This window comes from Venturia canescens, chromosome 6 (genome assembly GCF_019457755.1).
Source record: "Venturia canescens isolate UGA chromosome 6, ASM1945775v1, whole genome shotgun sequence".
Classification (NCBI taxonomy): Eukaryota; Metazoa; Arthropoda; class Insecta; order Hymenoptera; family Ichneumonidae; genus Venturia; species Venturia canescens.
In genome coordinates this window covers 10,360,067-10,388,020 of record NC_057426.1, presented here as the reverse complement: position 1 = coordinate 10,388,020, position 27,954 = coordinate 10,360,067, and the positions used below count along the sequence as shown (strand labels likewise).

Here is a 27,954-nt window from a genome sequence, read left to right as displayed (position 1 = left end):
TTTCTTTCAATTCGTTTGCGTTCTAGGCTGCTGGTTAAAATTCAAAGAATCCCAGGCATTTAGAAGTCAGCCGCAGGTACAGGATGAAAAAGCTTGCATCGAGTTGGCAGATCCGACTGGAAGCAGAAAAGAAAAATCGGAAGTGCGTCAATAAATAATCGTTTAATCGAAGCAGACCAGTGAAGACCAAAATTTGAATAAATGTTGGGGTGGAGCAAAATCAGGGATGAAGATTGGTATCGACGTTTAGTGAATTTCTCAACGGTTTGGCTTACTTTTATTTAGTATCCCGTAAGTTTCATAGTATAATGCTCTTCATTAAGCTTTATGGTTCTTACACACATAGAGCGGGGTTTCACTTTTATTTTTATTTTTATTTTATTTTATGTTTTTCTTCATTCCACGCCGCCCCTGCCACAATAGTTGTCAACGAAGCGTTCGTGTCGCGTCGTTGTTTCTTCCCCTTTTTTGTTCTTATTTTCTTCTCGTTTGTAAAGAGTACGCGGACGAGAACTTTGCAATCTTGTAGAATCAGTCGACGAGACTTCCGCTTTGAATCTCGCGAGATGAGAGACAAAAGTGTCAGCTTCGGAGGAAAAAGAAAAATTGGAAAAAAGCTGCGCTTTCGAGTACACGAGGGATCGAGTCTCCTCGCGTTGGGATTTTCGGAAGCCCCGTCGAGCGAATTATAAACGAAGAGGTTTCGTCAGTTTTCTCATGTATACGTGTCTCATGTTCGCTTATGCGCGCGCGCGCGCGTGTGTGTGTGTGCGCCTGTGTATGTGTTCGTGACCGTGTGTAGGTTCTCGCTTCTACTTTTCACTCTTTGTCTCTGTAGAACCGAGGTTGAACTTATGCGTACGAATGTCGGTAACGAATTGTCTTAAAATTGCGAATCCATGATCGGGGTATTCCTGTATTTTTTCCCCCCGTTCTCTCAAAGTCGTTACACACTCATTCATACACGAAGATTACACTTTTGCCTTGTTTCATTCACACGTATTACATTTTTCCATTATATATATATAAGTCAATCTCTCGCCGGATCCAATCGCACTGCCACATTCGAACTCACAAACTTAGCACGCACTCGCACATACACTTATTCGCGGTATTATCATGATTTATTTCGTCCTCGCTCGTCTAAGCATCATCTCGCGGATTCGATAGTGCTGTATTTACTAACATATTCGTTCAGAATTTTTCGGAAGATTTATCTTTCTGAGTTAAAGTATGTTTGGGTTTCTCTTCTTTCAAATATCTTTTCGAGAATCCGTGAGACGAGGCAAGTTCCGAGGTTTGAGTCTTTCGCGATGTCCCCTTATTCGCTCGCTCGACAATGCTTCGTTCGCGTATATTAACGAGTCTCTTTTATTCCTTTTGTTTTACATTTTATAAGCATCTTCCACAGGAATATAATTCACGGTGAAAAAGGATTTTTAATAGCAGAAACTATCGAGTGCGTTTTTCGTTGATCTTGATTCAATTGTGGAACAGTGATGAGGAAACATTTGAAATTGCGAATGAAAGTAAAATCGTATTATCATCGAACGTTCGAATCAGTGGACGAATCTCGGTTCAACGATTAATTAGACCAATCGCTAGTGAACGCAACCATTATTATCCGTAGACGATGCGAACATTTATCTTCCTTTGAATCTCTCCTCAAATGAATTTTATTCTTTGCTTATTCTTTTGTTTTCTAATAGTTTGATGATTCACACAGCCTACACAGCCCATCGAAGCTCGTACATGTGCGTGCCGGAAAACCAGTCTGTTCGAAAAAGACAGAAATGTTTCCTTCTCAATTATTCAATTTCGATTGATTTTTGTCCATTTTTCGCACTTTTTTTCCGCTATACGAGACAGTTTTTATTTTTTTTTTCGGCCAGCACTCGTCGAGGTTCAAGTTTATTTTTATTTCACAAAGTATAGGCAGAGCGTCGTCATCATTGTCGTGATTTTTTTTTTTTTTAACTCGTTTAATTACAATTAGTATCGCGATTGAATTGGACGCGACGAATATACAATCTCTGCGCAAAGTCCCGAGAATCCCGCAGGAAGCGATATGATAATTTGGTGATTTCGATCGTTCATTTGTTTGTTCGTTGGTTTTTTTTTTTTTTCGGGGGTCGTTGAAACGTCGGTCCTGCGGCAACACTCGGGACCGAGGGCACATGATCTCTTTTGAATTATTATTTTTTTCTCATTAGAAAGAATATAATGGAGAGAAAAAAAATGACTGGAAAAATTGTAAATCGTGAAATGAAAGATGAAACACATAACAGCATTTGAAACGCATACGCGTATGGGAATCGTGCATATTTCGAAAGAAAAATGACAAATCAAATGCGCGACACTTAATTACTACAATAGACATTGGTACAAAATTTCAATGCTCACTACCAATTATCTCTAGGCGAATGTTATCTCTTTTTTCTCTCGCTCCCATTTTAATTATTTTTTCTGTTTTTTTTCATCTTCTGTCAAAGGAGCGACGAGGACGTCGTTGACTTTCGTTTTTCGCGCGACGGGGCCATTTTTTTCTCTCTCTCTCTGTCTCTCTTTTGTTCTCTCGGTTAGTCCGAAACGGAGAAAATGATTTTGACGATGGTGAGAGAGCGGGGAAAGGCCTTTTCCTCGCGAACGTTCTTCCCTCCTAACGGCCCCGAGCGAGATAAGAAAGTTGCAAAAAAAATATATAGAGCAAGGTCCCTGTCGCCCCTTTTTCACATTAAAGTTGTTGTCATTCGACCAACGCGTTCAAAGCGTCAGTCCAACGAACCTCTTTTTCTCTTCCCTTCTCATTCAAATTCCTTCTCTTCACTTTTTTCTTCCTTATTTCGCACTTATCTTTCTTTCGATCCGTGTAATTTATTCTCCTTGTCTTAATCCCGCTGGTTAATATTCATCGGACAATACTCATTCGTATCATCGAATGGATTTTTTCCCTTTTTCGGTTCTGTTAATTAAACCCTTAGTTTTTCACTTACGCTACGGCGTTAATTAGTGTTACATCTATGGCGTGTGGCCTGCCCGTGCTACCCTTGATCGTGTTTGCTCAGACGATTTATCGTCATTCAAAAAGTTTTGTATTTCCCCCTTTTCTTTTGCATTTCCCATTTTTTCTATTTCCCTTATGATCCTTTGAGAAACAAACAATGCTAGTCTTCGAAAATGATGAAATTATCAAAAAAATGTAAATCCAGAAGTTTTCTGCCAATGGTGCAATTAATTTACATTTGCAGATCAAGCACAATTTTCCAATTCTCTAAATAATTTCATACGTCGAATTGATATTATCGTTGCTCGAATACATTCGAATGATTTATGCCGTGGAAGCTGAATAATTTCGTTGTAGAACGATTGAATTGTTCTCCTTTGAAAACGGCTAGAAAGTTCAGTGAATTTTTCACTGTCAAGCTTGCTCAAATCACGCACAGTTACGCAAACGTGGTATTTACGAATCGGTTAGCACAGGCGGCCAGACAATCATTACCGAGTGTGCGGTATTATGCTTCGTTATTTTCATTTCAGTATTCACCGTGTCGACTTGTTTCGTTATTTATTTCCGTCCATCCTTTATTTTTTGCTCTCTCACTTACGTAAATTACACAGTAACTGTTTGAGTGTGTGTGTGTGTGTTTGTTTGTTTTTTTTTTTTTTGTTTTTTTATTTTTTCTCATGATTTTCTGGCTGTTTCTCGTTTGTTAAATTTTATTAATTTAAACACGTACGGCATATCATAATTAACATTATGTCATTTTACATACTATTTATTTACAGACAATCACATGAATCCGTAGGTAATTCTAATATCGTTTCGTATAGTGTTTTTTGCCCACTCGTGCGGAACTTCTCCCACTTCGATCATGTAAGATCAACTCGATTTCCATTTCCCGATAAACTTTTATTTGTTAAAATTTTATCATGAATTATTCCCAGCAGTACGCAACAACAACTGAAAAGGCGAACGAATTATTATTCTTTATTCCGCGATCTTCGAGATCGATCTTTCATGAATGAGGAATAAAAATAACCACCTCGACCACAAGTCTCCTCGTTTATTAATCGTGAGAGCTGAAACTTGTTCAATACAGAAATCAAGAGGGTAATGTCAACAGAGAAAAATTTCTCTCACGCCGAATGCGATGACCGTGCGAACACGTTTATATTCTTTCGTATACTCCATTCGTATCTGCGGATACGACAGTATATTTTGGAATATAAAATTCATTTGTGCCGCAGGAAATCGGACGCCCGCGAAAGAATCAACAGTAAATAACATTTAGCTAATTTTTGCTTGTCATCAATAATTATTCTTTTGTCATAAGCGATGTATATTTATATAGATGTATAGATATAGTTATTTTCTTTCCTTTCAATAATATTGACTCGTGTGTTCGCGCGTGAATTTATGCATATTTATAAATATTTCGTAATTTGGCGAACGAATTTATTGAGTGATTCCGAGTCAATAGAACGAGTTGCATTTTTTCGCTCTCTTTATTTCTCAAAGTGTACGCAATCAATATTCAACTGGAGAATTATCTTCGACCACTTTTGTTGCCCGCCGTCTCGAGGGTGGATCATCGTCGGTTAGCCCTCCTTTATTTTCTTTTTATTTTTAGTTATTTTTTTTCAATCTCGAGTTGAGATTATTTTGAAACCAGTCGAGACGAGGGGCACCTGACTGTGGAAGTCGACTGCGTACACTATTACGATATCCGCTTTTTTCTAATTAATTTTTTCAAGATCTGCCGTCAACGATCTTCCTTTTTGGCTACATATATAATAATATACCTTGATCGAACAAGTTTCAATTCTATCGAGGAAGACTTTGACGATCCATGGATTCGTTATTGGCCGTCCCCGGAAAGCCTTTTTTGCTCTTATTCATTCGTAGTTTTTCCATTCTTCTTCGAATTCGTTTCTAGGTTTTGATATCATTGGTTGAGGGCAGATGAACGCTCAACGGGCCACAGAAAATTTCGATTTAGCCTCGAGCGTCGATAAAACGTCACGATCATAGCTCTAGTACGTATACATTCCACGTATATGACACGGAAATCGAATATTCGTGGAACATTGACGGAATTCTCGTTCACGATCACCCACCCTCCCTCCGTGCGGGGGGAACCGTAACTTTTATTGTTTCAACCTCTTCCATTCCACTTTTTTTCGTCGGCTGCTTGTGACTTCTAGCGATTTTGTCTCGTCTACTTTGTTATCCTCGAGGATAACCTCGCGAGTACTCATTACGTTGACAAAAGCGTGAGTCGAATGAGGAATTTTTTACTTGAGAAAATGATGGAACTTCAAGAAATGTATATCATAAGATAAAAAATAAAACAGCGATTGAATTTCTCTACAAAAATCGTGTCATTTCTTTTTCACAAGATTTTTCATTATTAGGCAGTTGAGAAGTTAGTTTCCTTTCGACACGATCATTCAAAATTCCTCGGCAACAATACAGTCGTGATTGAGATTTCACTATTAAAAACTATAAATTGCACGTTCGGAGACGTCAGTCAAAATAGTCGACGAAAGGCGGAAAGGAGGAAAGTGCTGATTGAAGAATTCAATGAAATCGATGGTAAAATCAATGTTTGAGTTGTTACGTGGTTTTTCCCCTGGTCGGATATTCGTTAGCTCTACCTGTCGTCCTATATTACTCGAGAATGAAGAATAGTCTCCGTGCAATGAAGGATAGATACGAGTTTCTCGAACAGACCGGTCTGTAATCAAATTTCCAGCTGCTCCGACGCCCCTTATCGTCATAATACACCGTTGGTCTTTTCCGAGCGTTGCTTGGCTTTATATTTAGCTGAGGCGCCGGGGCACGGAGGGGGAGAAAGGGGCAAATTAGCCCGAAGAACATTGGTAGAACTCCGGGCTGCTTTGCAGGTCGCGTCTTCGAAGCACCCTCTTATAAAGGCAAGGGAAGGGGAGGCTGAAAAATGTGGTTGAATTGAAATGCCCCGGGGGTTTAACCGGAAGCTCGACCCGCCTAATAGCAAAATCAATGCCACGGTTCGTTCACGTTCCTTCATATCGCTTGCACGCAAACAACCAGCTAGAAAATTCACGTTCAAGAGTTCCGGGAGCGAGTTTTCTCCTCCGAGCTTTTTTCCCCATTCTTTTTCTTCCTTCAAAAGTTTCATTGAATTTCCGCTTTCGTGCTTGATTCTTCATGGCTCATCGCGATCTCGTATCTTTCGGATAACGAACGAATTCGATTCGGAGAGCTACGGAAAAGCGACCCCAATCTTTTTCTATGGCTCACTTTTGGACTCTCGAACAACTGAATTTTCGAGCTCAATAAACCATCTTGATACAATCAAAAATATCTTTTACCCTTATTTCTAACGGCCGGATCGTACTGTCTTCGGATTTAAATACACACCCTCGGATTGCAGTTTCTCGACGCCTTTTGAGGAAAATATAAATCTTTTCATATCTCGATTTAAATACACACTTTCAAGTTGTTTCTCGTTCCGTGCTTCACTTTCTGGGAGAAACATTTAACCTGATCGTAGATCGAACAGCTCATCTTTTGAAGAAGGAAATTCCTACGAGTTTCCACAAGAAAAAACGATTATTGATTTTTGTACATTGCGAAACAAGAAACGGAGATTTTTATCTTCAGTTTTTAACCTTTTGACCCGGTACAGAAAAGCAAATTAGACAGGACGTTGAAGTGCAATTTTTCTTGTTGTTCCGAAACCGTCATTAGATTAATCGTCCTCCAAGGAACTGCGCAATCCTCGAAACTTTCGTCGTCACAATTTTTCTTCGTCTAATCATTCGTCATTATTTTCGTAACATTATCACCGCGCTTAGTGGCTATTACATTCGCTGAAGATCGATCACGTATTTTCAGGCGGTCAAACGTTATCTCGGGGGTTTATTGAACGTAAAATTATTCAGGAAGCTGATAAGATCGGTGGAGAGTTTATATAAAAATCAGTAACACGAGAACGAGCGAGTATTTGACGGAAAACACGAATCGAAATAATATGCTTTTTATTTATCGGGTTGAGTTTTAACCTCCGCAATATCGATACCACAAAGGGGACGGAAAATTAGCAATTCAATCGTATTAACAATGCGAGAAAACGTGGTGGTTACCGCGATTGATTTTTTGTCTGAAACAATCGAAAGCATCAGTGTATTTTTCTTTCCGTCAATTATCATGGGTATGAAAACTAAAGCTGGACGAGGAAGAACAAAAACAAAGTTTAATGCGTAGGAAATTCATTTGGAGAGTGGGAAACCGAGGCGCGATGGTTGCTCCATCAACTTTCCATTCCTTACATTTTTTCAATTTCTATCATGCATTCTCACGCTCTCTCTCTCTCTCTCTCTCGCTCTTTTTTTATTCTCTGTTTCACTCAGAGACAAGTGGACGTCTTGTTCGTCATAGTTCAGCACGAATCTTGTGGACTCGTGGATGGAAAGAGATCGCAAGATAATGAACCAGTATAAATTTCATTGATAAATAATGATCTGCGAGTCTGAAGTATTGTTTTCCAGAGATGTTAAACTGCTCTGGATTTTCATGAAGTATTCGAACGCTATTCGAGGCCTCATAACTCGTGCAACAGTGTCCTCGGTTGTGCATCTTTGTTATTCGCTTCTCTTTCGTCGAGAGCGAACAACACTCGTGTAGTATCTTTGCTCTTTTCACCCGAGCGTTGTTCAGTGCTTTTTTCTTCGACCTTTCCACTTGCTTCCAGCGATTTTCCAGCACCATTCGATGACGCGCAGCGACGTCTTTTCCCAATTCTCCTGAATACCAGGACATCGTGACATCGAGGTCATGATGATTATCGCACGATCGGCAAATCAGCGCTGTAAGCGAGACGCACCGATTTCTGATAGGTGAAGAGCACCAGTGACATTAATACGGCGAGAACGAATACGCGTCGTCCATGATTCGACGACAAACTGACGGAGCCTGCTAACCACCAGAGAGCCCGACAACCACCTGGCGCTGCGCTTATCCCTCTTTGAATGGCTGCCGGATGCTCGCCTACGTAATGAAATTTGATTAATCAGCTTTTATCTGGCGAAATCTTTACATTATAGATATTATGAAAACCAACAGGATTTAAAGGGTTGAACATTTTTTTATATTGCATTGAACTGCATTGAAGACTTTTGCGTATTTTCCTGCAACGAGCAAACGCCTTCTCTGGCATTTTTTGTCCTCAGCTCATTGAGGATTGTCGAGTGGAAATCTGTACACAACAAAAATTCAAATGAGGGGATGCAAAAAAATCATTTCTATCTCCTACAGAAATGATGATTTTTATATTACTTCGACGCAAAGAAGATTTTTCGAATGCTTTCTTTTCATGTATCGCCGACGTAGCGTTACGCGTGAATTCGAACAACTTAAGAGGAGCAAGTGCAAAACAAAAACGAGAAACGTGTCGATTGAATTTTAGAAGAATTACAATGCAATTTTTTCAATAATACACGAATATGGTTTTCATTTTTACGTGAGTTTTATTCAAATGAAGAAAATTCTATTTCTCAGGTCCATTCCTTCCTTAATTTGTGCGAAAACAATTACATTCAATCGAATAATCGCGATTCGTTATGGTTTCCCACATTCGAGTTACCCAGCAGATGAACCAACAAAATTTTTTTAGGCCAACTTCATACAGTTCCTTATTATTGAAGTTATATAATTTAACAATGATTTAATTAATCCGAAAGACCGGCGCGGTCGAGCAACTTCGAAGCTCAATTTATTTTCTTCTGTTACCTTGTCTCTTATCCCTTATCAAACTTTCAGGATCATTAAACGAGTCGGAAGGGAATGGTCCTCTCTCTTCCGGCAAAAACGAACGAAATATCGCAAACGAAAAATTTTTAAACCGAACAACGTAGGATGGTTTCCTTCTTCTAAGAAAAATATCGGAAAGAAAAGTATTGAGAGGTTCTCGTCGCGGCGGGCGTCGCGATGCGTGAGTGCGCGAGTTCGATGCGGTATTTATGAAAAAATGCCAAACAAAAAACGGGATTGTGAAAGTCGCAGCCCAAAACGAATGGTTAATTGGGACAAACGGAAAAAACTCTCACCAAATTGACTAGTAAATTCGAATCTCGCGTTATAATATCGCGACAGGCTATGAAAAAGTATCGTGAAAAAAGCACAATTTGTGACACGCACTTCATAATTTTATTAAAAAAATAGCGAGAGAATAATATCGAATATTTCATAAAAATTCGATAATTATTTTCAGTTTTACGTCACGAAAAATTCACGTCAGTGTCTCTTTCAAGTTAAAATTAATGAGAGACATATCGGGTTTCCAATAAAAATTTTATCATTCTTTTCAATGCTCACAGAGCGTAACATTTTTCAAAGAGCTTTATACCGAGGAATCACGTGCAGCTACGTGGCGTTTGAAGCTTTGAAAAAACTTGGTAATTGGCAATAAACACAATATTCAACCTTGTTTCCACGTCCCGGTGCATCATATTTGTTTTCACTGTGATTTACTTCATAATTTTCTGGAGTAATTGTGGAATATTAACGCACGTTATGACGTATAAACTCTCGAGAGCTTCCAAACTTGATTGCTTTTTTGTTGGATATTACTCTACAGAAATAAATATACGTTGGCTGAATAGACTAAATTTTTAACCGCCGTCCGCGTCCCCACGGAGAATTCTCAACTTCCCTATCGTCCAACACATTGATATCGATTCCTCGCACCTCCGTCCCCCCAAAAAAGCTGTTTTTCACCGAATATTTTTCCTTTTTGTTGTTACATAAGTTTTGAAGGAAAAAAACGAGCTTCCATTTATTTTCTACTCACCATTAAGAACGTGGAGGGTGACACTCGCACTGTCAAGATTGCTAGGACTGCACGTGTAATTCCCCGAGTCTTCCGGCCTCGCGTTGTGAATAACGAGGCTACTATCGAAGCCTGTCTCGGTTCTCGTCACCGGATGAATGTCAAGTTTGCCATAATGGTCGCTCAAAACTCGATCACCCTTGTGATACCAAAAAACGTACGACGGCGCCTCGAGTGACTGATTTATTACGCATCTGAGGGAAACCGTGCTCCCGGTTCTTACGTACCTGTCTCGATCACCCACTATCTCGACCTTTGGCACTGTCAATTCATAAATCATTTTATAATGTAGTCGTTGTACCAATGATCTTTTAACATTTCAATAACGAGGCGAGTAACGTTATTATTCGGGGGGAATTGAGATCATTTGTCAATTTATTCATACGGAAGCTCATCTCAATTTTGTATTTTCGAATATTTTCATAAACTTCTGCTCGTCATCAATTTCCATGTGATTTTATTGATATTTGCCGTCTTCTCGGAGCTTTATGTCATTTTGCTGTTGTCGTTACAACGATGATGCGAATTTTTATTTTGGGTGTTTAAATTAGATCATTTTTTATTCTTTAATTAAAGATAAAGATGTAATCACTTTAAATTAATGTCAGAGTTATTTATTCAGAATAGCAAATACATTTTTTCCCACTTATGTTTTTGGCGAATGAAATTACAAGCCATTAATTGAACGCGGATCCATCACCGATTGAGAATCCGCAATTTCATTCGTCCCTGGCGAAAATACTATAGTTTTTTATGTCAAAAATCGCTTTAGAGAGCTCAAGCCCAGAAGAAACGAAGTGCCGAAATAAACGAATGTGAGGTTATACGAGTGCTCGTTACCAATTTCGTTCAATCTTTAACGTAATACATCTTTATTGCTAGCAAAACAATCCTCTCAAATTTTTTCCAAACCTTCATTATATACTTCATTGTTATGGTGTACTTTTTCTTAAACTCTGTGTAAGGATAAGCGTTCATTCGTAATATGGAAAGACAAACGACTTTTTACGCATAGTCCCTATACTCCTGTGTGTTTTTCTTCACATTTAAGGACGTTTATCTAAACAACCTAATTAAATAAGACCTAAAAACCTCTAAATAAATAAGACGGAACCTTTAAAATTTGGTATGCGTGTGAGTCGACTAGCCATTCAAGCTGAGTAAATTTCAAGACTTTCTGAAGAAAATCGTATCGTGCATGAGCGACCTTAAAAGAATCGAATATTCAGAAAAGTGTTTTTCCCATTCCAGTAAAAACGCCGTTAGAAATATCTGTTCATTTTCTGCATAAATTTGAGCAGACAAAAATGAGAAAATATTACTCACCAACGACGTTGAGATGCACAAAGTGGCTCGTTTTGGGTTCGGTCGAAATTTGACACTCGTAATCGCCCTCGTCCCTCGCCTGTACGTATTTAACTTGTAAGGTCCACGTTTCGGAGCCTTCGACGAAAATCGCCTGGAATCGCTCGTCAGCGATGAACATGACTCTATCAACTGAGAGAATGTGAGCGTCCTTCTTCCTGATCCATGACACCTTTGTGTCGAAAATAAAGAGAAAATAAAAAAACATTATAGAACCAATAATTACGAGGAAGCAGAGATGAGAATATTCCTCTCGTTCTTGTTGCAGTGAAACGTTTCTCATTTATGAAGAACTGCAATCGGAGAACATGCTACGTGTGTTTTCAAGTTAAAAATAGTTCCGAGTCGAGGCAAGGGTGCAGGGTGTTCTACAGAATATTAATAAAAAAACGGAGCGTTAATTACACTCTTTGGGAAGGGTTGTACTCGAGGATTAACGTGCTTGTACGATCTACCGTACACATTTAATTATAGACCAAGATACCGTTGAATGCTCCATGTAATCGTATACGTATGTACTGTACATACATATATACATATTATTATAACCACAAGTGTGTGTTTATATCAAGTATTACACATATATTACTCCGGCTGTACCACCGTACTGATTATTATAATTTGCGTGCCACCGGATACTTTGCCGAAGTCGAGCACTAAATTTTCTCGTTACTGCGTAAAGGTCAGTCGCGTATATACATAAATTAATATACATTAGTTATATAACCATAAAACCGAGTTGATGAATAAAAATTCTATTTAGACTGTAATTGTGTCATCAAAATTAAATATGAGTAGAAAAAAAAAGAGAGAGAGAAAAAAAAAACACGAATCCTGGACAATCCATGGCATCCTGCGCTTCGGAACGGTAACGGAATGTGTCGACTGTGAATTGAATTATGCTTCGATACTTAAGTTAATCGCAGTTCGTCACGATTTCCTTTCGGGAACGAGAAGGAGAAGGATAGAGGGAAGCGAACATAATTAATGTAGGCTGAGGAAATATATTATCTGCAGTTAATAAAACACGCGATCTAAAAACGCTTTTATCATTTGGACGTTAATTTATTGTATGGGTAGAGAATAAAGTAAAAAATGGTGTTAAGTTTCATGTCGTTGATGAAAAAGATTTTGAAAAATAGCTGCTTTTACGCACACTCAAAGAGAGCACCGAAGAGAGAGAGAGAGAGAGAGAGAGAAATGGAGAGGGAGAGATGGAGAAAGACAGCGAGAGCACGGAAATCAAAGGAACAAAATTCACACGCGATATTCCAGGTCGGTCGTAATAAAAGTTTCACCAAGCACCAAGCAAAGTTTCGTGCTCCAATTACTCGTGTATATTCACAGTAGTAGTGTGTACAAGGATCTGTGAAGCACTCTGGCAATCTCCTTCATTTTCAGGGTTCGCGATGACTTTTCGAGATCCAACTCCTTGCAGAGGGATAATCAGAAAGTGGCTTGGGGCATGAAAATATGAGGGGCATGAGGGAAAAAATGAGGGATGATGGATTGATCAAATAATTTGATTAACAATAGCTCGAATAATTGGCGCGGTTAATTATGAAATTATACGGATATTCTTGGGGGCTGAAAAATGGTATTTTCTAACAACGTCAAAATAGTTGTGGAATAAATAGATCGCGACGTAGCCTTGCCTTTTGAATAATAAATTGGGCTGCTATGGAAATTAAGAGAAGCGAGAAGAAAGAAGTAAAAGAGATGAGATAAGTTTGAGGGAGTCCGTCAGGGCGACGGACAGGCCATGAGAGAGGTCTTTGCGGTAAAAGTTTTTACAGCTTTGCCAACTATAACCTGTAACGGCGCAGAAAGAAGGAAAGAGACGGAAAAGCATTGGCCAAAGTCCCAATTTCACTCGGAGCTTTTCTTTTGTGCCTTTGGAGGCAAAGCGCGGGAACGAGAGAGAAAGCGAGGGAGAAAAATAAAGCAGAAAGGACGAAGAAGGACAGCGAGCCTTCTCTCACATTTTTTTTCCATTTGTGCCTCATGAAAATTAATTTCACGACTCTTTACCACGTAAAAAAGCCCATGTGGGTCCATTCCAATCTTTCACCCTTTTCTCGCACTCCCTCTCTCCCTTTCTCCCTTCCTCTCAACACTTTCAAAGCTTTGCGTGGAATGATAATAAAAAAATTTGCGATTCACGCTGCTCGTGTTTCTCAACAGTATCCAAGAGCTCAATGCCCTATATTACTCCAACGGCGCCCTGGAAAATCGATCGACTAAAGTTTCACGAGGAGGTCATCCGATCTCTCTTTGTCTCTCTCTCTCTTTCTCTGTGGATGCGATACTCTCTGGAAGAAAAGAGGATATTGGTTTGCACGAGTTTATCGCGTGGAAATCGATTGCACTATCAAAAAGAGCTGCGTTCCAACGACTAAAAAGCATCGGACGCGTACATTCGGAATTTGGAGTAAAAGCTTCCAGATTGCCCGTGGAAAATTAGAGAATTATTTGCAAATATCTCCTTCACTCTTTCTGTCTTTCGAAAAGTTTGTTTTTATTTAAAATCTCATTGAAACGTAACTCAATTTTCAACAGTTTGAGGTCTGGCAGGAGTCTTTTTCGTAAATTCAACGAAATTATACAAACGAATTCTCCCCCCTCTCCCTGTGGATCGATCGTGGAAATTTCTAAACTTTCATCCAAGCAAACTGTTCGATCGTACCCACAACTGAAACTCGTTTTTCACGAAAAAGAGGGAAAATTGGCATTCGCTACGATGTTTGATCACGTGATAGATGATTCGTTATACTCGTTCGAGCATTGCGTCCGAGCTCACGATCTAATCCAACGAGTAATGGAAAAGTTCAACCAGTAAAAAAGACCATAAATGGGTACCAACAATCGAGTATAAAATCAATATCGACCTAACCGAGAGGTTTAAAGTTCCAACCGTTAAATGCTGTCCCAATATCCCTTGAAACCTAATTCATCAATAAAATTGGTCAGCAAATTGTCCGACACCGAGTAGGTCAATTACTGATAGATAACTCGTGATTATTTTGGTAAAGATGACCTAAAATCCGGGACAATATTTTGGGCTATCGAGAAAGTCATACTGCCACTTTGTTGACGCGCGATTTCATCTGATATCCCGCCACGGGTATCGGTTAGGAATATTACTTTATACATACATATATGCGTATTTATTCACATATTATATACGAATACACAGAATATATATATAAATATATATTTATAAGGATCTCGATATATATTCATGTGAATTGAATTTCACAAAATTATTCTCTCGGCTGTAACCGATGACCCAGTTTGATAGGAAATGAAGGAGTGGTCGAACGATTGCGGGAATATCCTAGATTATAGCTCAGCACACACAGCTGACCAGGATTATTGGTCCCTGTGGCAGGCTGATGTGGATAGATGTATACGAACTCGTGCGACCTTTCGTGGCTCCAATACCATCGCGTTTTACCATATACAAAAATTCGTGCACGGATACGAACTTTTATAGTGTTGGCGGCGATGGCACAGAGCCGGTCTGATCAGACGGGGTTGTTTCTACTTATCAGGGTGATAGTCAGACAATATTCCGAGGATCCTGGACATTGCCGATGACCTCGTAATTTCGTTCGTCATCATAAAACCGCTTTCTAAGACGTCGGGCTCACTCTCCGTTTCTTCATTTTCCTCTATTCGTCTCTTTCCTCGTCTCCCGCTCTCTCTTTAGTCGTTCTCTCATCCCCTTTTCGCTCGTTCTCATATCTTTTCTCTTTCTGTTTTTATATCCTTCCTTTCTTTGACTCTCGTCTCCACCGATTTTCTCCTATCTCCAAATCTCCCTTTCTTTGTTTTCGGACGTCTGTCTCGTTTTCTCCCCCCCACTTTCATGCCCCCAGCTACTCCCTCTTTACCGTCTTCCTTTTTTCGAGGGACAAGAGCGAGCAGAGAGCTCACGCTCTTATCTCAAGCCTCTCTCTCTCTCTCTCTCTTTCGAAGACCACTTGACCGACGCCGCTATACCTCTAGACATAAGAATATCCCCTATCGCACCCTCGCTTTATCCTAACCACTGTTATCGCGAAGCGAGTCGCCACTCCGCATATACGAGTATACTCAGATTCGTATGTCTATACATTTGTGTTAAACTGTACCTCGAGTAAATAGAAAATGTCCACGTGGCACGAAACAGTACAAAAGGAAATATTTTTCTTCAAGTTTTGCCAGAAACTGGCGAAAGAAAACCACAACCAACATGACCAAAGTGATGAAACTTTTCTAGTATATCCGGAGGGATATATTCAAATGCGATGCTGAACGTTTGTTCTACTTAATTTCGCACTTGTCCCCGCGAGTACAGATTTGTAGCTTACTACATATTTCTATCCCGTTTAATAGATTTCAAGATTACATGAAGGAATAGAGGAGGAAATAAAAAATATAGTATGGAGAGAAAAATGAGGTTGAAAAGGGACGAGGAAAATATGGTGGCACGAAACATGGTAAGGTTTTAGGGCTTTCTGATATCTATTTTTGAAATATGTGTATATTTTACATGAATATATTCGAGAAAGTATTATCGTTTGATATAGTATAATCACCGATTTATTTCCAAGCTGGCGCACTTTGCAAGGCAAGAAAGCGTGGGTGCCAAGCTGGGCGGTAAAGTTTTCCGGATTGTTCGAGTCGAAGTATGGGCCTGGATAGATGCCTGTGTATCTTTTCACCAACGAGTGCGATCTCGTGCTCACCCCTGCGAAAATAAATATTGAATAATTATTGAGAGTAAGAATACGGCGTTGGCACCGGGGCGCTTCGCTCGAATATGGCACAGAGGTTGCAATACTTTTATTTCTGCATCCACTCCAATAATGTTTGTCGCCCATATTTTTTTAACTGTAGAAATTCAACGTAACACTTTCGGTTCTTCGCAACTTTTTACATTTCGCTAATTGTAAGTCAATACTCAGTAAAACCCTCGCGGTGCATCGTGCAGGCGTAAACGTATTGCAAGTGTTACAGAAACAAGAAAAAAATACACGAGCGACGTTACGACCAATTAGAAAAATGCTTTTTTGTTGACCCACGAGGCTCTCGTGCCGGGGCACAGAGCTTCAAGGGTCGACCCTTTTTTATGTCGTCTGACTTGACATGCGACGTGGCGAATTCTGCAATTTTTAAGAAACGAACTTTCTAACTGGATCGGCGGGTCGTAGCCACTCGTCCGTCATCACTGACTCGATCAACCCGATTTTGCAATCTAGGGAAAAAAACGGAACTGATTCATAAGTCAATGGTATTCTACTGGGCGATAAATTCCTTGGGTTTCTGAAATAAAAGTCAATGTAATGAACGTTGAACGAACAAAGTTATTCCGAGTGTTCTGAAATGTCACAATGACAGCTGATTCTTTGGAATGTCGGTGCCAAATTAAATCCCTTTTTGCCCGGTCACGAAGAGAAAATAACGATGGCGAGCGAATATTATTTCCAACAGATCTCGAAGGGAGAAAATTTCATGAAAACTTGAGTGAGTGATTAACGGATAATTATTTTTTCCGTAAAAGACTTTTTTATTAAATTCAATTTAACGGTTCGATCGATCAATGTTGAGCTTCGTGTCATTATTAAAACAGGGCTGAACGGGAAAGCCCGGTCGGGAAGAGCGCGATTGAATCGCTCAGTAATACAATAAAATCGGTGAGTGGTCTGAACATAAGTTCGAACGTACTTGATCCAAACTCCCCGGAGTCTCTCGCTCCGGAGATCGAATCGGCGTCGAGGATTAAATGGAATCTGTTCTCCGCCAGTCTCATATAATTCCTTTCAAGTATATTTATGAAAATCCTCTGGACGAGAATCAACGACGTATTTTTAATCGCGTGCTTCAGAAGACATTTCGATTCTCTATTTCAGGTAGATTCATTTTACGAGAAAACTTACGGGCGAAACCGCACGAAGAAGAGAAGCGGAGAGCGTTAATATTATCTTTATCTTCACTTCGATTATAAATATTTAAGGAGCACTCCGAAGCATCTTTCTATTTATTCTTTCCCCCTCTGCACTCTCTCTCTCTCTCTCTCTCTCTCTCTCTCTCTCTTTCTTCTGCGTTCTATCGTTTCATCTATACGTATAGAATTTTGCCTGTACCGGAAGTGCTCTCGCGGGAACATGCCTCCACTGGAAGCAGCATCCATCCAATAAGAATAATCCGGTCTGGGAATAATCCAATAATACTTGGAGAATCCTACTTCCGTGCGGGCATAAGGGAGAGAGAGAGAGAGAGAGCTCAGAATATATGTATATAAGGAAAGATAAAGAAAGGAGGAGAAAAGGAGAGCGAGAGAGAGAAAGAGAAAGAGAAAGAGACAGAATTTGAGATATCTGTACTTTTTCTTGCTCACTTCCGTCTTTCTTACTATCACTCTCTTTCATTCGTCTCTTTTTCAGAATACATAATGTATACATACTACATCTTGATTTTACTTCCATACTTTTCACGGTAAATCCTATCACGCCACTCCTTCCGGTCTTTCTGTGCCTTTATGTACATATATATCGACGAGTCTATATATACATATGTATACATTGATGCTACTAGATGGTACGACACTATTGGGGCGCGGAAATGGATACTAATCCCCGGGATTCTGGGTCCGAGGATTCTTCAGACACGGTGTGAGATCAGGAGCGTTTCGTTTCGCGCATTGCACCAACGTTAACGCCGCCCCCTGCTCGTGCTTTTGTACCATTTCATCATTCTTTCACTTCTACCGCAATCGACTGGAACACTTGTAACACTCTCGTGTTCGTGTATCGTTTTATTTTAGCTACCATAACGTATCTTTTCATTCGCTATTCGAAAGGAAATTTTTAGTTTTAGGGCCCATAATATGTTGCGGGGGTTGTCATCCTTACGCGACATCGTTACACTGTCAATTTTTAGGACATCCAGACGATTCGCACGCATTTTAAGGAGTTTCGGTACAGGCGATACAATGTTGCCATGCTAAACCATGCTAAAAGCATAAAAAATTTCAAAAAGTTCAGAATTTTATAAAATTTGGTGAACATATTCTTTAGTGCCAAATTTGACAATACAAATTTTTTAAGATTTTTCTTCTACACAGTTATCGAGTAATTGATCACTAAAGTTGACGTGTATAAGCATAGCGTTTCCATATATATAGGTATACATTCCGGGCATAAGAAATCTGCTTTAATGCGTAATTACTCGATAACTAAGTAGAAGAAAATTTTGAAAAAATTTGTGTTTTCGCACTTGATGTTGAAGAACATTATCACCAAATTTCATCAATTTCTTAATATTTAGACTTTTGTACCGAAACTCCTTAATGTTGTAAATCCAAGTACTGGTGTGTACGTTTAGAATAATACGAAATGGAAATGCGGCTTATTCCCGCGGCGTTGTACTCGGACTGGAATTTGTTGTGTCCTCAGGTCACAATCAATGTTTTCGTAGCAACCGCACAATTTTTTGGGTTCTGAGGAAAGCGATGGAACAAAGTTTTCTCACACTCTGCGGCAGTTATTTTTCTTTTCATATGATTGTTAATATTCCATGTGAAATTATGAGTTTCATATATTTTGTTATGGTCCAAACTTTTGCAACGTCGATTATAAATAGTGGTTGAATGTAAGTAGTAATTGTGTGACCCATCGAGGAAGGAGTATTTTGATTTCATGAGAACCTGCGAACTCGGATTGTATCTGTGTTGGAATTCATTCATCTTCAATTTGCGGTTAATTTTAATTTATCTCGGTCTGCACTCTAAAGAAAGAAAAAGTTAGATCGAATAATTACTCTAAATCAGAGGGAAACCATTATCGAATCCTCAATGAAAATGCACTCGTAGCATGGATCGTTTCAGGGCTAAAGAGTTTTCTTATATTTTCATTTTCCATCAATGAAACAGCAAATGTATAAATCGATGAACTCCCCACGGCATTTCGTGACCGCATAATCTAGCGTCGCGACAGCGACTCTGAGTCAAGTACATTTATGTTATGATTTCATATTAACTGCCTCATTTTTGATTGAAAGCTTTCAAGTTTCAATTTCATGCTTAATCGTTGTTTCGAACTCTAAAACATCGCGACGAAGGGGGTTCTATTATTTTTGTACAAAATACCGACCTCAACACGTGTGTCTTCAAAAGTAATTACTATTAATAAAGCACCGACTAAATTCACTAATAATTGGAAGTTTCGGTTCGAGCAATGTCGTCGTATTTACTTAATTGAATATTTTCTGTCATCAAGTACTGTGACTATGATTACAGAAAATTGTGAGCAATTTTCCGAGCATATGGAATATCGTAATGACAACTAATTGACATCGAAATTTGAATTAGCCTCTTTTACAGGAGTCTTCGTGGGTTGCATGGGTTTGATGTAGAATTTCTGCTCAAAGAGATCCGACGATATCACGCATCGCGCAAGTGCTGATAGTTTTTCAGAGACTAATAATATTTTATCGTAGATAACGAAATTAAGAGCATGCGCAAGTAATCGCGTTATAGGTCCAGTAGAAATCGCCTTAAAAATGGCATTTGAATTACGGAGTAATTCGATCGAACCACTCCGTAGTTGACGCGAGTTTTCTGATATTTTCGGCGATTTTAGCCTCGCTACAAACTTCAATGTCATATTTGCCGTGATATTTAACTATCGATTTATCATATTAGAATTTAGGAGTAAAGCAAGGGAAATAAAACAAAATAATTGAATGAGTGCGATAAAAGATTTTGTTGAGCTTTGAAAAAATTCGCGTTGACCATTCGTCAATTTGAACTTTTTCGTAGACCACAAAAAGGCCATAGATTTTATCCGGAAATGAGTTTTTACCAAACCACAAGGTTCTCAATTATCTTGGAAGTCGCAGATGGCATGGCCGGAAATTTATTGTGGTACAAGCGTAACGATCATGAAAGAGCTTAAACAGGAAGCTCCGGTGAGATGATTTGGTCATCCAGAGAGAAGTGAAGTCACCGGAAATAAAAGCCAAAGGGATTTATCATTCTTCGGGAAGAACGTACGTATTTCCCTCGAGAGAGGATTAAGGGGTAGAAAAAGGGGAGAGATGATAAGACGAGAGAATACGCAAAAAGAAGGGGATAAGAATTGAACAAAAGGCCGAAAAGGATATCGAGTGGGGAAAGAGGGCAAGGTGAAAAAAGATAAACAGATGGTAAAGGAAGAGAAAAAGCGAACGAGTGCGAGGCTATGCGGAAGTAAAGCTTTGATAACAAACGCGGCAAAAGTTACTGAAAGAGCCTTCCTATAAAGCCATCTAAAGCGTCGTTTTTTACGACTCAAACGAACGTTGCGTAAATAAATTTACACGACGATTGGAATAAAAGAGACTAAAAACATGGAGGATACATTTTTTTCTTGAGTGAAAGGAAAAAAGGTTCTATCCGGTACCGTCCGTGTTTTCATCGGTAGTAAAATTCTCCATCGTCCTCGTTCCAGTGAAATTCAAAAGGTGATTTTTTATTCACGAGTTCCCGCAGGGGAACGCACTTCGAGCATGCACACGTCGACGATTTTACTTTTTCAACCAATTATCACGTCCACAAAAGCTCTACGTCGAGATTCACCCCTCCCCGAACCCCTTTATCTGCACTAACCACGTCGAAAAGTATTTTCGTTGTCGTTCAATCAACTACCATCGCGTCACCTTCCTGTGACCAGTGTATTTTATCTCCAATAAAGCCACATCGTATATGCAATGAAAAATGTGTGTGGCGTAACAATTTTTTTAGTCTTTCCCTAAACCATCCATTGTTTCGGCAAATGGTGTTCTAATGAATTCAATTCGACGAATCCACCGGGTGAAAAAAAAAAATCTCTTTTATTTTTAACTCCATCCTGTTATACACGAGCATAAAAACAATGAGCACTTTTCTTACATTCGAAGATACAAATGAATAAACCAATGTTTGAAACAAACAGCTCCAGTGAATTTTGTGCTTAATAGAATTTTTCATAAGCACCAGTTTTATCGATTCTCGCTTAATGTCGAAACTCTACCTGCCGTGGTTCCAGTGTACAGTCTTGTACAGTCGGAATTAAGCTTGTTGCTAAATCTTTTTTGAGGGTGGGGGTTAGAGACGAAGCTCAATACATTGAGTGACGCTAGCAATGCCACCTTATAGATATCGAATGATTACTATTCATTCGGACGAACAACGCGAAAAGTTTCAAGTGTGTGAATGATAATATTAATTATTATTCAGAAAAGCGATTATTTTAATCACTAATATTTGATAGAAAATTTATTCTCGCTAATTGAAAATTGCGTCGAAATAAAGACAAAGTTTGGCAACGTTGCGTATAATTTCTTCGTACTCAGCTGTTGTTATTCTGTCAACGACTGCCTGTCGAGGAATTACTCTCGTTGGCGTCGTAGTTGCAGGTTACCGCATTTCTACGCCGCAGTCTGAGTTAACCCGATATGATCGTGATCGCATATTTTCGGCGATTTCTTGTCATTTAAGTCGGTAAACTATCTGCTTTTTTCAGTGAAATTATTCTATATATCGTCCTGATCCGAACTCTTGTTTTTCGAATGAATTTCTTCATTAATGAGAGTGTTATAAGCGAAAAAGTGTGAAGTGTGAAGGTAACGACTTCGTCCCATATTCAAGCGATGCAGTGAAATGACATTTTTACTCAACCTGGACATTTAATTTCTCAAAAATGAGTTTAGTAACCTCAATTTTCCTTGAACCAGTACATTCAGGAGATATTCATAAAAAAATAGAAACATTTTTATGGACATCTATTCACCTGAAAAATGTTAAGCAACAACCTTAATGCTCTCTAATTGCAAATGCTTTTAGTACATCCGTTCACATTGCAGTGTACAGGGAATAGCGGAAAGTGCGTTACGAGAGTTGTGCGTCCTCGATTTGACAGTAGTCAACTGGTAAAGTCCTACTTTTACGATCCAAGAGCACTTGCAACCTGCTCCCTCACTCCCTCTCCCTCGCTGACTCCCTCTTTTCGTAATGATTCGTACACGGAGAGAAAATTTCACTAAAAAGTACTATGGTGCCATAGAAGTAGGGTTCTACATCGGTAATATTTATTAATTCTTACGAACATACGTAGTAATTTTTTGTGAAGCGAGTCGATGAAAATTGATGAGTGATGTCAAAATAAATACATTCGGTACACACGTATACCGGTATAATATCGTACAATCGCGAATGAAATTCTGTTATTTACCATAGTAAATTTCTAAACACTTTTTGGCGTATGATCGATGCTTGTCTTCGAGCTCCTCAAATTTAACTATGTTCAACGGTAAATTTCAATTGTGAAGACAGCACTAAGTATAGCAAAACGACATGATAATTCTACTTGACAGTTCATCATCGAGTCAACATAAATTTTACAACGCTTACTTGGTGAACTATGTTAGGAAAAAATAGCACAGTTTAAACCTTTGTCACAGCAAAATACGCAATTGAAAAAATTTCATTCGGAGAATTGACTTGGAAATGAGAATATTTCATTTCATTCAGGCAGCATAGTAATTCTTACTATTTTTTTCTCTCCGTGTACCAAACAAGCGAGAGCTCTTTATTTTCCAATTGACATACTTTTAACTTTATATATATTTTTTTTCATTGATTATTAGATTAAAAGATATTCATTATCTGACACGAAGCAATATCAAATTATTGTAAATACGTGATGCTTATTTGATTTCCGTTGACCTCAATTGGAGCGGTCCTCGATAATTCTTTCTGCTCAATCAAAAATTCATTCCTCCGGAGTATGAAATGTAAACAATATTACAAAGACTATTTTATAATTCAAAGGGTCGTTTGATTGACCGACAGAAAATTAAGAAGTGAATAACTTTTGAAAATTTTAATAGAAGGACTCACGATGATTGATGATTGAAACGATAAATATCGGTGTTTCTAAAATGTCTCGATTCTCATAATTTTCCATGCACTTTATACTCCCGGCTCAAATAATCATTGTCGACTACATGTACCGAGCTTTCTCTTATATCGTTTTTTCAAATTCTTTCTCGTCTCTCGTAAAATAAGTCGTAAAGTGTGTCTCCTCAATAAAATTCAAACGATCTAAAAGAGGGCAAGAAAAAAAGCGATACGAATGCAAGTGTTAAGATGATTTAAATGTACCTCGAGTTTTATACGAGGTTTTACGTGATAGAGACGCGCATCCGCTATAACTGCATTTGCTATTAAATATATACGTAGTTATAGCCTCTCTGCACTGTTAGCATCGGACGTTTATCTGGGTTATCGAACTCGAATAAATTCGTCGAATGTACATCGGCGAGAACATCGATACATAAGACTGGAGTGTATAAATAAAATGGTAGGGAGTATTAAGGGGTGAGCGTAACGTCGGCGTCGCCTTCCTCGTCATCCCTGTAAATGACTCTTCACACTAAATAAAACCGCATGAGGGATTCACGAAACTGCGCACACGTGTACGCTGCTCTCTCGGTGCCCATAAAAACTCCGTGCAGGATCCATTCAATCACAGAAAACAGTGTGTTTGGATGAAGGTGAAAACGAGAGCGTCGAGGGCAGCAAAAAAGGGTCCTAAATGAACGAGAGGAAAAGGGCCAAGAGGAAGGGAGTGAGGAAACGGAGAAGGAAAACAAGGAGAGCGACGGAGGGAAAAAAACATTATGAGGGCTGATGTAAACGCGAGAAAATCAACCCCAGTGGATATTTTCACACGCTTAGGGGAGCCCGGAGATCCTCAAGAGCTGTGACACGATATTCGTGTCTTTCGTTCAGCTGCAGTGTCCCTCTTTTTGCCACTTTTGCCTAAACCGTCAAACAGCCTGTCCCCTTCAACTGGACTCTGGAGAGTCCATAATGCTGTCAGAAGTAGATTGCTTTGCGCCCAAGTAATAAACGACGAATGCATTTGAGAGGGTGTTCTTTGTGTACTTATTTTTACACGTGTGTACACAGAGTTTTGGCTGACGCGAAGAAAACGTGCGAGAAAAAGGAAAAAAAGTTTTGGTGGAAAAGCTCTTCTGGAAGTGGCTTCGAGTTCTTAAAGTAGTTTTTTGAGTACCAATCTTTTTCAGGGATCCCACTTTTCCCATTTTTATATATAAATGTACATACGCTAGTACATATATAATATTTCAGACCGGTGCCAACTATTTTTCCCTCAATTTCCGCGCAACCACTCGTATTTTCTTTTTATATTAATGAAACAAAAGTCTTTGGAAAATATCAACTTAATTTTTCACAGGTTTTTTCCTGTTGGGATCTGAGATTGCTTTGAAATCCTGAAATAACGCACAGTCACAAATGTGCTGTTTCACTTCTCTTATCGGTTGTTCAAGCTTATATTCTTCTCACTAACTGAATTATAAACTGCTCAAAATAAACAGTCTAATATTACGATAATCTGGAAATATTGAATTCGAAATGTAAATCTCAAGCGGATTCTTTATTCCATAAAAATAACAGATTATTTTGGTATATAATTTGATTCTCGTTTATTGCTGACCGTTACCGAGAAAGTTTTTCACATCATGTTTGAATAATTTAATTTTGATTGGCGTTGAAGCACGATTTTCCATTTCAAATGAAAAAATTGAAAATAGCAGCGCCGAAAAAATGAAATTGTCACGTTAAAATTAAAACAATGGATCAATAAAAATTCAAGGAAATCTCCGAAAAGACAATTTATACTCTTCATTCGCCAGCATGTTCTCCATCTGGAATTTATATAAATAACTCTCGCCGCCTGCCTGACTTTAGGCAAGCGAGGAACGTGTTAGGGTGGTCGGTGAATCGAATCTTTACCCGCGATCAATCCAACTTGATTCCCAACATCCATCTCTTCTCGTCCTCCTCCCTCTCGCCCGCGCGCGTTTTCCTTTTTGTTCTCTCTTCCTCCATCTCCTTCTACTTCATCGTTTCCCGCTGGTTCTCTCTGACTGAGATACGGGGCCATGTACGTCTGACCCAAATTCGTCGGCCAACGATCTTCTACCCCTTTGCCTCTTCGACCATTCCACGTTGCTTTCATATACAGTCATACAAAAATTAATCAAGTACCTTGTCCAGTGACTCAACTTTACTGAACGATTAACTTCCAACATAACCGCTCAATTATAAGTCCAACGAGGCATAATAAATATCGTTTTAGAACTTGACGATCCTACCATTCGCTTTTCACTGCTTCATCGTTATGCTTTTACCGAATTGATTACCGCTACCGTCGATTAGAGTGGCAAAGGAAACTTTATACTCATCAAACGATGAAGATACGCTCCCACATTTAGCACGAATTCATAAAAAAGGATAGTAACGAGAGTACAGAAAAAAATGAGGAAAAAAATATAATTGAAGTTCCTTCGACATCGCGATGTCTCTGGAAAATTATTCAACGTCGAATATGAGCTTAAGTCGCGACGAGGAACTTTGAGAGGTATTTTCCTGTCGAACATCAGTCATTCCATCCGAAAATTGTAAAAGGATCATAAAGGTAAGAAGGGTAATTGGAACTGGTGAATTTAACTGTAAATTCGTTGATTTTGTAACCGTCGTTCGTTCACATCACGGAACTATATATCGATTTGTCTTTTCTCTCTTAGCACACTGTCCCCGGAGCTTGCACAGCGTTATAGCCCGAGCGCCCGACCCACTTTTCTGCGGTTTTTTTCCTTTTCTGCCTCGCGCTCTTTCTCTCTCCCTCGGTCTCTTCCGTTCTTTCACACTCTCTCGCCCAATATCTGGTACACGCGAGCATGGAACGAAAGTACACGAGTACAGACACAAAACGCGAGCCCAAATACATTTTTCCGCTCCGCAACACGTGACAAAGTAGGGAATAGTTGCAGGGGTGTTGTAACGAATAGAAATTTTAGCATGATAATATGTGCAACCGTTAAGCGAGAATAACACAAAGAAGAGAAGAGAAAAAAGCGAGTGAAAAAGGAGAAACGGCACGAGATCGTTGGACACGAGAAAATTCATTGACCCCATGGCCCCGTCGCTTTGTCACTCGTTCTCAACTATCTACCTCCTCAAATTTCAATGAGAAATCGATTTCGTGGCAATGTTATACGTCTCTGCACTATGTATAGGCTCGTGTACGTGCAATACGATAATTCACACAAGAGCACGGATCTTTGATGGAAAGGGGTGTGTTGGGTTAATGGTCTGTGGTTACGGATGGTGCTGAAGTGCGTTATCTCTGTTCCGTTAACCTATATATATTCTTATTCATGTAGAATCCATTTATCCTGTGCGCCAAGCAAAATGGCCAGATCTGCATAATTTGAGGAGCAAAAGAGCGCCCTTCTGCTGGGCAATGCTGTTCAGATGTGGTCATCCCGCATCCGGCTATCGCTCATGTTCATATCCTACTTGACGTGGTTTAGTACATCGTACGATGCTTCCCTTGTACCAGGTAGATTAGAGGGAAGAATTGCGGACAAAAATGAATGGTTTTTGGCTGGGAGGACGATCGAGAGACCCAGTTAATTGGACGTTACGTGGAGGCGTATTGAAGAATTTCCCTCCAGTTATCCGCGATCGAATACTCGATGGAAAACTCATCCTTGCCATTTCAAATGAATAATCTTACCCGTGAGAGCAGTTAAATATCTACGAATCCGTTCCACTTTGATCGAAAATCCCCGTAGCCTTATCTATTTACGATATCTTCTACGCCATTAAGGTAACTCTGCCTCGAAGCAGTGTTACCGGCAGATACATTCCCTCGCACTACATAAAACAACATGTAAGTATATATAATAGAGCTTGGTTTACAGCATGTTATAGTACACATCCTCTTTCGCGCACCCGAACCGCTCCATCGCTACCACCACCATCACCACCACCACCAGCACCACCACCACCACCACCACCGCCGCCACCACTGTAATTATCTTCCACAATGATCGCGTAAATACACGTTATCATGTTGAAGATTGGAGAATCCTCAATCCCCGAAAGAGAACTCTTCATTTGGCTTGTTATGAGAGAGAGGATAAAAGCCAAGGGATAAGATCAATTGCGCGGATGGTTTTACCCTAATTCTGTCTTACCGGTGATTCCAAGAAGAATCCAACATACGAGGCAGAGTACGTAGTAATTAATGTATGAGGAAGTCCTCATGGCGACGACAAGGACCATGGCTCGACTAACATCTCAGTGCCTCGTCCACCAGTGATAACTTTTATTATTATCAACGCTGAAATAACTGGCTCGACGATCGTTGCCCTCGACGGAACGAAGATGCGATCTCGAGTTGACCGTTTGCCGGTCCATCCGTATTACCGGCTCGCCGAATAGCATCCAACCCGTCCGATCCTCCTGGGCCACGTTCTCGACAGTCCTGATGCCGGAATAGTCGATGAGAAGCCGATCGTTGTGCCGCGACGTCCGGTAACTATGTTCGACACTTCCACTTGGCGAGACCGAAAAACGACAACGACGACGCTGCCCTCCGCTTCCGGCAGTCTCGTGCATCACACACTCGCACACCTTCCCACGGCCAAGCACTCTCCCACGGTTTTCACATATTCGCCGAGAAATCCTTCTTTACTTTGGGCTCTTTCGCCTGCCTGCCTGCCTGCTCTGCGTGCTTTGGCTCTTGTCAAGCGTTCCTCGGCTTTTGAACCCGCGGAAGCCTCGTCCCGCTTCTTCCGTCTCGCCTCTATTTCCGCGATAACTTTCGGG

General features: G+C 39.7%; 1 protein-coding gene across 1 annotated transcript; it reads right to left on the bottom strand.

Annotated features, from left to right (window-relative positions):
- Nucleotides 1-250: 250 nt before the first annotated feature.
- On the bottom strand, nucleotides 251-27,902 carry LOC122411990 (lachesin-like). The gene is made up of 5 exons (XM_043421166.1): nucleotides 27,321-27,902; nucleotides 15,824-15,975; nucleotides 11,202-11,412; nucleotides 9,837-10,136; nucleotides 251-8,035 (listed from the first exon to the last, which is right to left on the bottom strand). The coding sequence occupies exons 1-5, from the start codon at nucleotides 27,406-27,408 to the stop codon at nucleotides 7,830-7,832; spliced, it is 957 nt and encodes a 318-aa protein (XP_043277101.1). The 5' UTR covers nucleotides 27,409-27,902; the 3' UTR covers nucleotides 251-7,829.
- Between the last annotated feature and the right edge of the window lie 52 nt (nucleotides 27,903-27,954).

Bases quoted from the DNA above. Each gene is read 5' to 3' on its own strand.
- LOC122411990 (XM_043421166.1), bottom strand. From the start codon at position 27,408: ATGGTCCTTGTCGTCGCCATGAGGACTTCCTCATACATTAATTACTAC. The intron at 15,976-27,320 runs GTAAGACAGAAT...TTATTTTCGCAG, and splicing joins GATTCTTCTTGGAATCACCG to GGGTGAGCACGAGATCGCAC. The intron at 10,137-11,201 runs GTGAGTAATATT...ATGAATTGACAG, and splicing joins TGTGCATCTCAACGTCGTTG to TGCCAAAGGTCGAGATAGTG.